The sequence below is a fragment of the Bombus affinis genome, chromosome 16 (genome assembly GCF_024516045.1).
Source record: "Bombus affinis isolate iyBomAffi1 chromosome 16, iyBomAffi1.2, whole genome shotgun sequence".
Taxonomy (NCBI): Eukaryota; Metazoa; Arthropoda; class Insecta; order Hymenoptera; family Apidae; genus Bombus; species Bombus affinis.
Window position 1 is genome coordinate 3278567 of NC_066359.1, and position 12749 is coordinate 3291315.

General features: G+C 34.0%; 1 protein-coding gene across 1 annotated transcript; it reads right to left on the reverse strand.

Moving 5' to 3' along the window:
- Positions 1-35: 35 nt before the first annotated feature.
- Positions 36-12748, reverse strand: LOC126925720 (constitutive coactivator of PPAR-gamma-like protein 1 homolog). The gene is made up of 13 exons (XM_050741552.1): positions 12610-12748; positions 11530-11918; positions 11284-11456; positions 10583-11210; positions 9659-10285; positions 9447-9585; positions 8866-8991; positions 8669-8786; positions 8303-8600; positions 7742-7986; positions 7321-7449; positions 7143-7246; positions 36-7059 (listed from the first exon to the last, which is right to left on the reverse strand). Exons 2-13 carry the CDS (start codon positions 11735-11737, stop codon positions 6918-6920), a joined length of 2937 nt encoding a protein of 978 aa, XP_050597509.1. The 5' UTR covers positions 11738-11918; positions 12610-12748; the 3' UTR covers positions 36-6917.
- Between the last annotated feature and the right edge of the window lies 1 nt (position 12749).

A 12749-nucleotide genomic window follows, 5' to 3' on the forward strand; every position in this document is an offset into this window, starting at 1 on the left:
AACATGGACATAAAATGGAAGATGAACTCACAAAATTATCTTTTTCTTTTCTTTTATAGTTCTTTTAATTGTATTCAAGACATGACAACACGTTTTAATAAATCATTAAACTTCCGAAAATGTCAGCCAACCATCTCCGAGAACCTCTCACTCGAACAAGCTTTCTTTATAAAACCTCACTGAAAGTTTGTTTCCTTTATTTCGAACCGTGCAGTGTGTCCTGCAAAGCTTTCATTATTTTCCTCTTCAAATGAACAGAGAATCTCTATGAACCATTGCCGTTCTCTCTACTTTGCATGTGTGTCGTGTAATTGCATTTATACAAGAAAAAACGAAGATAAATATATATATTTTTTTCTTCAAAAGAAACAAACTTAAGATATCTGTCATTGGAGAAACTTCTCTGCTTGTTGGAATAAAGAAAAAAAGATCATTCTTTGTTTCCCGATATATAATCATTACCTTTTTAAGTGATTTTTTCAATTCATTTTTATTCTTTAAGAAAGAAAAATATCCTTTGTTCAGTCAGCAGAGCAGTCGTGTTCCAAAGAACAGATTTACAGTAAAATGTCGATGCAATTTGAATACTCTAAATTGTTACAACATCCATTAAAGTGCATTTTGCATTTAGTATTTCGAATAATTGTTGAATATATTGATTTTTTTTTGTTTTGTAGTATTATAGAGTTGCCACTACATTTATACAATGATTACCTCCTACTTTCCAAATATGTATCCGCTTTAAAAGTACTTTAAATGTGACTTTTTTTAGCTTTATAATAATTTTTGGTTGCCTTGTGTTTTCGCCAGCACTGATTCTTCCATCCTTTATTTATTTTTATGATTTGCCATTAACTTTCCATACGCCTGTTTCTAAATTAATCAACAATATGAAAATCTTTAACTTGTTCCATTTCTTTTTAAATATACGAATGGTTAATTAAATATCCGCACTTTGTTTTCTTTTCCTTCTTTTCCTTTTTCTTTTTTTTTTTTTTTTGTTTGGAAACATATTTGTTCTGGTTTTCCAATTAGCAAAAGCATAGAATCAGCTCTGCTTGACACTAGACATGAATGGGGTATATGTTACAACAATAATTTACAAGATGGAATAATCCAACAAGAATACATCGATTTGACTGTGTATTATAGAGAAATACAACAACTAAATGAGTCGACTAGGCAATACTGTCAATACCATAAACACATCTATAAATTACCAACTAATACAGCATGCCGTTTTTGCATACAGAAATCTTGCACACCATTCTGTTTCCAACTTCTATAGCAAATGCATATAAATAATATTCACTTAATTCTTTTCTATATAGATAAATTAAATTATTATGCTGCAATAGTTTGAACACTGTTATACCAACAAATAATAATTTGAAAAGGACTATAAATATATTACATTTAATTAGGACTTTTCTACTGTTGCAAATAATATGGTAATCACCTAGCGACCCATATAAGTTGAAAATAACGCGACCATCGGCAAAAGATCATAGCGCATGTACAATTTTACTCGTTTTCTTCGCATCTTTGTCTGCATAAACGTAAAGTATTCTTCCTGAATGTTTTCCTCATTTTGTTCGCAAAATATTGCTCTATCATGTCATGCGCTATACACTTAATCATCGACTATCTCGTCTTCTTACGCAGTAGAAAAACAAAAAGAGAGTAAAACAGAAAAAAAATTAAACATACAATGATTATAAATTGTAACATACAATGATTACCCTCTGTGTACGCTTGGTATTTTAATCATCTTATTGTTTTTTCATTGTTCTTGTTGCTTCCTTTAGCTATGAAAAATAATAGCAGAATATACGTTATGTAATATTTAATAAGAATATATAAAGACGGGGCCCACATACATTTGCAGCTACATTGATAAGTGTTTAATTCGTTACTTCATCTTTTTTTGGTTTTTTACCTTATTAATACTTTTTTTATTTACTGTATTTGCTACCGTACTTTTAATATATCTTGTTAATAGGGTATGCAAGCGAAAAACTATGGTAAAAAGAGAAACTTAAAATTTATGTATCGAGCATAGTCATAGCAACTCAGTATCACCTTCATTCTTGCCTTTTTTGATCTTCCATCGAAGACACTCTGTATTGTAATCTTTTTTCATTGCGTTGCTATCGAAAGTCCTGTTGTTCTATTAACACGAAGCTATGAGTATAGCATACATTAAAAGGAATGAAATCAGAAGAAAACGTTAAACGTTTTTTTTCTTTTTTTAATGCCTATCGGTTGCGTGCTTCTATCAGAGATACAGTGAAATAATAACATAAACTTATTATTCATTGATTTTTTTTGTGGCAATCATTTAAAACAAATCATTGAAATTAAATGATCCGCTCCATTTTTATGTTATATTTTTTTCCCTATGTACATATACATATATATGTGTGATTTTTCGCAAAAAGTCCTAAGGCTTTACTACAATATGATTACAAATCAAACGAAGAACGAAAGAGTAATAATAATAAAAAAAGAACGTACAATAAAAAAAATGAACAGATAGAGAAGAAGCAAAAGTTTTCATGATCTTTTCACAATGGAAGACATGATAAACCATGTCTGTTTTGAATGTTTAATCACTTGCTGTATCGACACAAAATCGAAATTTAATCAAATAAAAGTACAGCTATAATGTTGATTGAAAATAAGGAGAGAGAACAGTCCACTGGAAATTGACGCTTTCATTTACAATAAAAGTGCTCTTCTACAGATTAAAAAAAAAAAAAAAAAAAAAAAAAAAAACAAAAAAGGAGAAACAATATACATACAGTCGCTTAATTTACATTCTCGTTCGACTGTTTCTCATTTATTAAGCATTTATCATCATCAATATTCCAGCATCATCATCATCATATCATCATTGTTATCATTGTTTTATAGCAAGAGTTTAAAGATGTGCCTTACTTCGAAATATAATTAATTTTTTGTTTACCACAATGACACACAGTGTTCGAAGATCGAGTTTATAAATGGGATTTTTTCCTTTTTTTCCCTAAATACACAAAGAGAGGTTTATTCGTTTTATATGTTGGCTTATTGTGTTCACATTCTCGCACGGATACGTCCTCTATCGTTAAAGTTGTTTCGTGGGCCCCCTATATTTTGCGTGTTTTATCATCTTTTTTCATTTACTACATATTACAACGAAAAAGCAGGCACGAGTCAGACGCGCACCTGTTCTTTTTACGTCGATCATTTTATTCGCCGTTTTTACGCAAGTTTCCACTTCTTTCTTTTGCATTACATATTATATTTTGTTATTTTTGCGGTACTTCTGCTCTGTTGTATTGTTTTCTTTTTCAATAATATGGATTTCATATATATTTGCTTCCTTTTATTTATCCTTTATTTTTCCTCTTTTCCGTTTTTTCATTTTTTTCGTTTATATTCCGTATCGTGGTTTTGCTTGCTTTCGCTTCAATATTTAGTATATTTAAATTATTTCACTTCTTATGTTTATTGCGTTACCTCATATCAGTGCAGCAGCAACTGATTGTGTTTGTGTACCATCATGTTTTATACATATAGTTATATATATATTATGTCTTTTTTACCATTTCATTTTTTACTTTGTTTTATTACATATTTTGTATTCTCCGGTTTGCATATATCAGGATGATCGATTTCTCGGAAAGAAAATCTATCTTTACACGAAAGCGTAAAGTGGCATTTTTACTCTCAAATATTCATCCGTCGGATCTGAAACGTCTCTCTGCTTCTAGTTTAACATTATTATCCTTATTATTATTATTAATATTATCATTATCATTATTATTATTACGTTGGTTAGTCGTTTATGAGCGATTGGCGTCGTTTTAACTTTAAATTGTTCAAGAAAGATATACGGCGATCTTTTTTTCTATCATTTTCTTCTTTTTTTTTTATACGTCGGTGCACATTTTATATATTATATACCGTACTCAGAAAATAATGGATGGTGTGAATGCGTGTTATTAATTGATAATCAAATGATATTCATTTCTGCTTTTTTTAATTTACACAATTCCGTTCATTACGGGATTTGACTTTTTATTTCGTTTCATTATTTTCTTTTTGTAATCTTCAGCCTATTTTTCAAATCGCGTTGAGAAAACTGTTTATTATATGCATACACTGGTATAGCTTATATTGAAGCTGACATTTAGTTTCTTCTTTTTTTTTAAATATCCTTCCTATTTTTCATGTTTTATATTTTTTTGTTTTTTAGCTTTTTTTCTTTGTTTGCAAGCAACTCAGAACTTTGAGAGCTTCGGAGACACAGAAGAATTAATGAGATTTTCTATTAAATCACGGATGTCAAACATGTTCAATATACTATCGTCTCTTCTAAAGCACTTTTTCATTTTTTCCTCTATGCTTTTTTCCCTTTAAATCTCTTTTTCGTTCTCTGTACAGTACACTTTCTTCCTATGATCTTAGTCATTCGCTTCAATTCTCACAGGCTCAATTCAACCGTCGCTCAAATTATATAAAGTTTCTCATTGTCTTAATGCATTTTTTTACGCGATAACAAATCTACAAAAATATAACATTTTTATCTTATCTCTCATTATATTATCTCAATAAATGGTTTTCTCTCTCACAATCGCTTTCTCTCTCGCTTTCGTTCGCTCTTTTACTCAATTTAAATTACCTCTGCATTTTAGACGCATATCCTTTCTTCACGCCATTTTTACCTACTCTTTCTCTTCATGTTTTCATTCCATGCCATAAATAATCGTGTTCTGTCGTGCTGTCTTGTATCTCTGTCGTATGTGTATTATCATACTTTACTGATAAAAGAACCCACATTACCCTTCAAACTTCAATGATCTTTGGTAGAACGTCGTTTCGACTATTCTACACATAAATAGTATTTTTCATCTTCTTCTTTTAACATGATGATCTCCTAATTTGAACCGGTTCTTCGCGCGACAAAAGCGCAAAGCCACCAGACTCCTCTTTTATGTACACCAACCTTACGCTGTTGTTTCTAAACTATTTGTATGTACAATTAAAGGAGGGACACATATGCTTTCGAAAATATGCTACAAAAGGCAACAATACCTAAAATTTTTATCCGGAAAAAAAGAAAGAAGAAATAAAAATAAAAAAGAAGATAACACGTTTAGATTCTTCAATAGAATTATAAAAGATAGATATTTCTCTATGGCGCAACTAGTTATTGCTTTCTTTTTATGTTATTAACTGAGGTACTATCCAACCTGGTAATAGAATTAGAATAATGCATAGTGTAGCATATTTTCCAAGCGATACCGGAAGACCTCCGCAAGAATAACTCTTTCAGAGAACCTCGTCTTTCTATTTTATAAAAATTCAAGCCGATTACTCTCGCAATAAGCCCTCCGTGTGCCCATGAGTACATATCATACATGGAAATTTATAATTCGTTCAAAAGTCATTCATTCGTTTCTTCACCGACACAACAACAAATAAATATATCAATTCGCGTACACGCGCGTTCATTTTCTTATGTACCACGTGTGTGTACGTAAACGGACACGCGTTAACATTCCACATTTATATACATTTCTTATGTTTCTTTATATGTCATTCTCACAGTCACGCGTTTACAACATGTTCTCTCTCCCTCTCCCTCTTTCTCCCTGACACATACCATACACGCACGCACGTGCACACAAATGCACACATACACACGAGCGCACGTCGTACGCACGCACGCAAGCACACACACAAATAAAGCAATATTCTTTCGCGCTTATGTAATTTTCTCGCATATAGTGACTCCACGTACCTCGCACTCTATTGCACACATATTCATACACAATCATTCACAACTTACATATAATATGTAATCTATCGGGAATTTCTAATCTAAATCATATATAAATATATATTTTACCTATATGAAAAGCATCAGTCTCCATTTGCTAATGAATGTCTCAGTATCCTGCCTCGCGTTATCTACGAAACTCAGTAAAACTATTCGTGATACACTGTCCAGTCCAAATTTTGTCCATTCGTCCGTCTGTGATGTCTTAGAGCATGCGATTTCTGTCTCGTGCCTACAATTATTAGAGATCAGAGTACTGAGACTGTCAATGCGAGCATTTCATATAATACCGGAAAATATATATTTTCATTGTAAAAAAAATAATCACACTTCTTAAGAATTAAATACTTATAGCAGTTGACGACTTGTTCTCGTTCTTAGTAAAATTAGCGCACGCATACACTAATCAGTCGAGTTCATCCTTATGGTGATCCGAGCGGAGTAGTAGTAGTCTAAAAGCACGCTCGTGTTAGCACAAGCACGATTTCATTGTTTTTTTTAAATATTTTCTTCTTTTTTCTTAAATCATGTTCGTTTTCGCTCTTATCCTACACGCTGAATGGTACGTTTGGCAGTGAGGACATCGTATCGTGTACGTCGGAAATGGGTCTACATCCTTGTGGTTTTACAATATCTTCACATCGCGTTAACGATGCTTTTTTTCTTCTACATTAGTTTAAATAGTTTGGCCCCATCAGAGCTTTAGACATTGTTGAGTGATTCTGCGCGTAACATTTGAAAAGTTTTCCTCGTCATCCTCATTGTGCGAAAATTCAAGGCAATTTTGTGTATACATTTTTTTCACACACTCTCTCTCTCTCTCTTCCCTCTTTTTCCTTAAAGGGCAAACGTACATGAAAAAGAATTCTAAACCCTCCTTTTTCTTTTTGTTTATAAAAACAATTTTTTGCACGATCGAAAGTAATTGTGTCATATGCAATAATTATGATGCAACTTTCAAATGTCATTGGCGCATCATTACTCGTTTACACACACTTGTTTTTTCTCTAAGAAAATCCTTTTGATTGCAGTCTTGAGTCACATCCGGGAGTGTCTAAAAGTCGATATAAACGTGATGTATAAATACCTAATTCTCTGCGGTGACTGGAGCGACCAGCGACGCGTCACCCTGCCCTTTTTCTATTCCTTTGCCGTTTTCTACAGCATCCTCAAATTGGCCTGGTACTGGTAGTGCGTCTTTTAGTGTGTTCATATTTGAAATCGAGTCACTGGCAATATCAACAAACATGTTCATAGATGTTCAAGATGATTATTATATTATATTATGCATGCGAATATAAAATGAACTCACTTATAATCAGTTATTCCATCAACGTTATTGCCTCGCCCCCTGTTGTCTTTTTTGTTTTCGCATTCTTTGCTCTTCTTAACTGGAGTTTTCTTTTTACCAGTTATCTACACAATAATTCACTTTCACTATCTTTTTTTTAATGGAACAAATAAGTTGTATAATAAAGATGTCTATCTACCTTCATCTGCGTTTTTTTTCCACGACCTGCGATTTGTGTACGGTTGTTCCCTCGAGTTTGGAACGTGGGCCGGCCCATGGGGGTGAAACCACGAGGGAGACCATATTTAAGGCCACCGATTGAAGTCACCTAAAACATACATCTTAAAACGTTACACTGGATAGCTCCAATTTTCTTGAAGATTAATTATGAAGTATAGTTGTTGTCTTTTTTATTTGAAAATCACAATGTAACGCAAAAGTAAAGTAATCAAAAACTTAGAATAATGCTAATATTATGTTATATCAATTCATCTATTATAGACCAATGTCGCCACTACACAACAGACGTCTATCATTTCTGATAATTTTCTCTCACACATTAAAATGTTATCTTACTTTTCTCTTACTCTGTGCAAACTGTGCAGAAGGATACTACCTACCTGTGGCGGAAGCCGCCCGCGAGGATGTCCCTGTAGAGGCTGAGGTAAGCGGCCAGGTTGTCCATAGTTTGGACCCCATTGTCCAACAACAACCCCGGCAATTTCTAACTGTCCACCACGAGACGGTATAGGGCGACGCATTAATCCACGTTGAGGCATAGTTCCGTTACCTCTCCCGCGCATTAAGCCGTCGTTAATTGTACATCCGGCGGCCAGAATATTCTGTGGTACTGACATGCGAATACCTATTCGCAAAAAATGATTGAGTAAAAGGAAAAATATTAAATTAATACATAGTAAATAAAAGAATTGTGTAACAGCTTTGAGATTCGCAGACAAAGTCGAGACATATTAAATCCACGAAGCAATACAGCTGTATATTTCTTTCCTTCCATCCCAAAAACATACCATCAAACATGTACACGGTATGCTAAGATTATTGGAAGGGAAAAAACGACAAACTGAGGATTCGAACTTAAGACACTTGCTTATAAGATTTATCACCGAGCCACGATAGGCTCTAAGGTTTAAGAAATTGAAAGCATCTATTGAAAGATATACCTGGGCCAACTGGAGGTGCCCGAGCGAAAATAACATTGGTACCCTCTAAAATAGCTTTTTTCATCCGTTCGACTTTTACGATGCGATCTATGTGACCACCACAGAGTTCTAGTAAGTTTTTCGCAATCCTAGCACGAGCCAATGTATGGTGGAATAGTTTTCCATCAAAATATAACCACGGGCAGCACATTAACCATGGAATCGGTGCACCACAAGCATCGTTAGCTAAGAGAGCAGTCTCAACACCAGCCATGAATAAAGTAGCTAATTGGACTCCGCGTGACGTTACTAAGGGAAGCTACATAAAGAAGTTCAAGATAATATATAATTTTTATCATTAACTTAGTAAAAAATTATTCAAGTTACCTGGAGATCTTGTAAATACTGAGCGTTCATAAGCTCTGGCGAAAATGCTTGTGCAATAAAAGCGTCTAATTCCCAACGACGTAGAACTTTTATTTTATCCGAAAACGACATAATATATCTGTAATAAAATTAAATGTATTATAGAACAGTAGATTAATGAAAAAAAAATTTTCACAGGAAAAAGAATCATAAGTTACCTTAATACACAAGCCATGACTAAAAGGTGTTGCGGTACATAGGAAGTGTTTAACATAAGTGGTGTATCTGATTTCATACAAGTCAAGAATCCTCGTAAACGACGACGTTTGTCATCTATGCCCGTGCTGCAAATGAAAATTCCGTGTAGACTTCCCTTCTCATCCTCCAATAAAAATAACACGTTTACAGTCCAAGCCGAAAACGTACTTCCTTCCCGTACATCCCAGAAAACGATATGCATATACTTTGCATTAGCTGCTTAAAGAAACAGCACACATAAAAATGTAAGCTGTAACAATTCTTGTTTTCCCAATAATTTCTGTTAAATTAATTATGGTATTCAATCAAATTATTCCTTGTATATAAAACATGCATAATTTAATTATTTATATAATTAATATTAATTAATTATAAAAATTTAAACTCAAAATGTCCCTATATCAAGAGTTATATATTTTTTAATGTTAGACGCTCCTGAACCACGATCGGGTCAACTGACGGATAGGTCGAGAGTATTCTGACCCATATATAAGATACCAGACTGTGAACATGATAATTATGGCACAAAATAATTACATACCCAAACCATAAACGTTGAATCGTAGGAACGCCCCAACCAATTTGTTCTGCCTTTACAGGTTCTGGAGTCAGATATGGATTCGATTTAGACCATACCCACTCCTTTATTACAACATCTGGGACTTCAATTTTTTCACTATCTATTAATTCAAAATAATGTAGTACATATTCAATCCATTTCAAAGTATTTCCAAAAAGAGTTAATTTACCTACCTCCCTTCTCTTTACTCTTGGCAGCTAAATACATTCGGTGATGAAGATTGAATAGAATCGCGTATACCATTTGCCTGACAGGTCTATAAATAAGATGGATCGATGGAAATTCGCGGTGATTTTCGTCTTCGAGAAGAACGGGCAGTTTGATCTCTCCGGCAATGAGAATTTGATAAATATGAGGAGACATTAAGCCTTTTTGATGTCGTTCAGATGCAGTACGCATCACTTCTGGTACCGTACTGGGAATAGTCATCGTTTTCTCCACTTGTTTCGACGAATCAGCTGTCGCGTGAGATGGAGACGTAGCGGAAGAACTACTGCTCGAACTGGACGAACTAATTAGAAGATTGTGTGTACCATTTATAACGTGTCCATTGTTTTGTTCTTCCTCTGTCCTAATATTATCGTCTCCATGGCCCTGGATACCCGGTGGATCTATCACAATTTGTGGCGCGGACTTTGCATTTGCAGTAGCTTGCTTATATGCGTTTAAACTCTCTCGTTCGCTTTCTACAGTTTCGGACGCGAATCTTGAAGTTTCTAAATTCGAATCGGCTTCCGATGTTGACGGTGTTTCGGATAAATTTGACTGTTGCACGTTTTGCTTCGAGTCCAACTTGTGTACTGAAGTAATTAATTTGTTAAGATTAAAATATAGTAGTAAAAATACACTGCCAGGCATAAATATTAGGACACCAACTGATATTTAGTACAAATTACGTGCCTTTTACTGCTTTCTTTTTCTAGGTAGTATATTATAAATCTATTATTTCATTTGTTTAAAACTGTGTTTCATTGTGTAAAATACTAAATAAAATAAAATTTATTAGATAGATCTCTCGATAGTTGCAACAAATAGGCGTCCTAAATAACTATGGCCTACAGTGTTACATTGAGTTGTAAATTGAAGTAAGACTATACCTCTATTTGGTTTTACTGGTTTATAATGCAAAAATCCGTCTTTAGTTCCATTTATATAGTACTGAACTGATTGCCTCAATTTCGAACACCTCGGATCTGACAAAGATCCAAAAACCTTCTGCGAAACTACGTCCAATTCGACAGATGGTAAATCCCGAACAAAATTAGCGATCGTTTTAATCGTGTGTTCGACGTTTACTTTGTTCAGGTTAGTATTGACATTCAGTTTCTTATAAAAATCGGTTAAGTCTTGCTCAGTTAAAATATAATTTCCAAGTAATGCGGCTAGCAAGCATAATCTATCGGAAGGGATGTTCAAAGCTTTTAAAAGTTCCGGAAGAATGTACTCCTTGGTGTCGAGAGAGCCTTTGTACGTAAGTTTTAACTGTTCAGACGAGAAATATCGTGGAGGATCGAACGCAGCATATTCCGCATCATCAGCAATTAAGCCGTTAAAACTGTTCTCTCGACAATATGCGATTACTTCTTGATGATGATCGTCCATGCTACAGAGTACTGTAACATTTAAATGCCGCAACGCCATACGTAGACTAGTCCTTAAACAAACTGGCGGAGTCCACCAAATTTTTGGTGGTGGAGTTCCCTTGGTTGAAATATGTTTTAACACCTGAAAAGATATAGTCTTAAATTATATGAATTTTGACAAAATGTTTTAAACGTTTCAATAAACTATCACTTACATTATTTACTTTAATTCGTACTTGTAATTGATTTAGAACCCAGTCAGCACGTCTAGGAGATTCGAAACATCCATTAAAGAATACAGCTAATTCTAAACCTGACATTTCTGTTGCTTGTATAAGAACAGCTAAAAATTGCAACATTCTATTCCACTGTCCTCCACAAGCCCAATCTGTATGAAAAATTATTTCACGGAGTACTTTACTTAGTGTAATAACAATTGTACAGAAAAGATTTATATATACCTGAGAAGTATCCTCCATATAATCTATCTAAGCAGCACTCTCCATCAAGGACTAGTCTTAATTTTCCAGAATGTAACTGTTGTACTTTACCAACGCGATTATGTTGTCTTTGCGTAATGGTACGTGCTATTTTTAACAGATCCACGGGTACAGATCCACCTTGTACATAATTGCTATCCAAAAAGACTTGCAAATCTTGAATGCCCATTTTGTTCAAGATTCTTTTAGTGACTTACAGTTATTAATTAACCTTGGTTGATTAATCACGTAATGTTATGTTTTTCTTCTTTTTCTTTAATTTGTTAAATGAGTAAATAATTTTTTTATCTTTCGATTTTGGATATTTTTAAGATACGAAGAAATCTAATTTGAGTTTCAATAATTTCAACCTGGAAAACAAACATTATTCATTACTTGCACCTACTAAGCACCGCTTTCTATGATATTCTTAGGCCTAAAAAACAAATTTTTCAAGAGCTACCAGGAATACAGTTTCTAAAATTTATTTTATTTATAATATCAGACTGCAGACATGCTGGACCAGGGACATTTCCTTTTAAAAAAATGCAAATTCAAAAAACAAGTCAATGATTAACGATTGTATTGGTTGGTGAAATTGCTACAGAGAAATCTTCGAATTCATACATTAAATTTTATTCCGATTCGAGAAAAGGAATATCAAGATCGAGACCCTTAATCAAGGAAAACACTCGAGAAGTAAAAATTTGTCATATTCAGAAATACAAGTATGCCGACGCCATTTATTTTGTTTATATGTGACCATCCGTCTCGTCCAGTTTTCTTTCCCCGGTCAAGTCGATCGATTTGGTCCAAGACGATCGTTGCGACACTAACAAACGATAGCCAGCTATGATTTTCACCATCATTTCTCGCTTAATTGAACGTGCTCAAGAAAGAGGGGCTTTATAGACCGGCATGGCGAGAGTCTTCGTTCGTTGTGCAAAACTTACGCAAGGAATTCGCGCGGTTTCGTGACCAGTTTTCCTATACGAACGATACCATGCGAATTCTTGTTGATATCATTTAAACGATCGTGATCTGAAACGTGACAATACTTACGTTAAATTAGCGATAATCATCGTGGCCCCAAAGAAACACAAAACACACGGGCTTTGAGAGTAGGTGACGTCGGATTCGAAAACGGAAATGAGCGCTCGGCCGCGCTCGGATATCTACGTTGTTTGTCCTGGTTCCATGGG

What these genes read in the sequence shown, in the direction of transcription:
- LOC126925720 (XM_050741552.1), bottom strand. Translation starts at nt 11,737, where the DNA reads ATGGGCATTCAAGATTTGCAAGTCTTTTTGGATAGCAATTATGTACAA. An exon ending in ATATGGAGGATACTTCTCAG is followed by an intron (nt 11,457 to 11,529) that starts GTATATATAAAT and finishes TTTTTCATACAG; the next exon opens with ATTGGGCTTGTGGAGGACAG. An exon ending in GTCATGGCTTGTGTATTAAG is followed by an intron (nt 8,787 to 8,865) that starts GTAACTTATGAT and finishes ATTTTATTACAG; the next exon opens with ATATATTATGTCGTTTTCGG.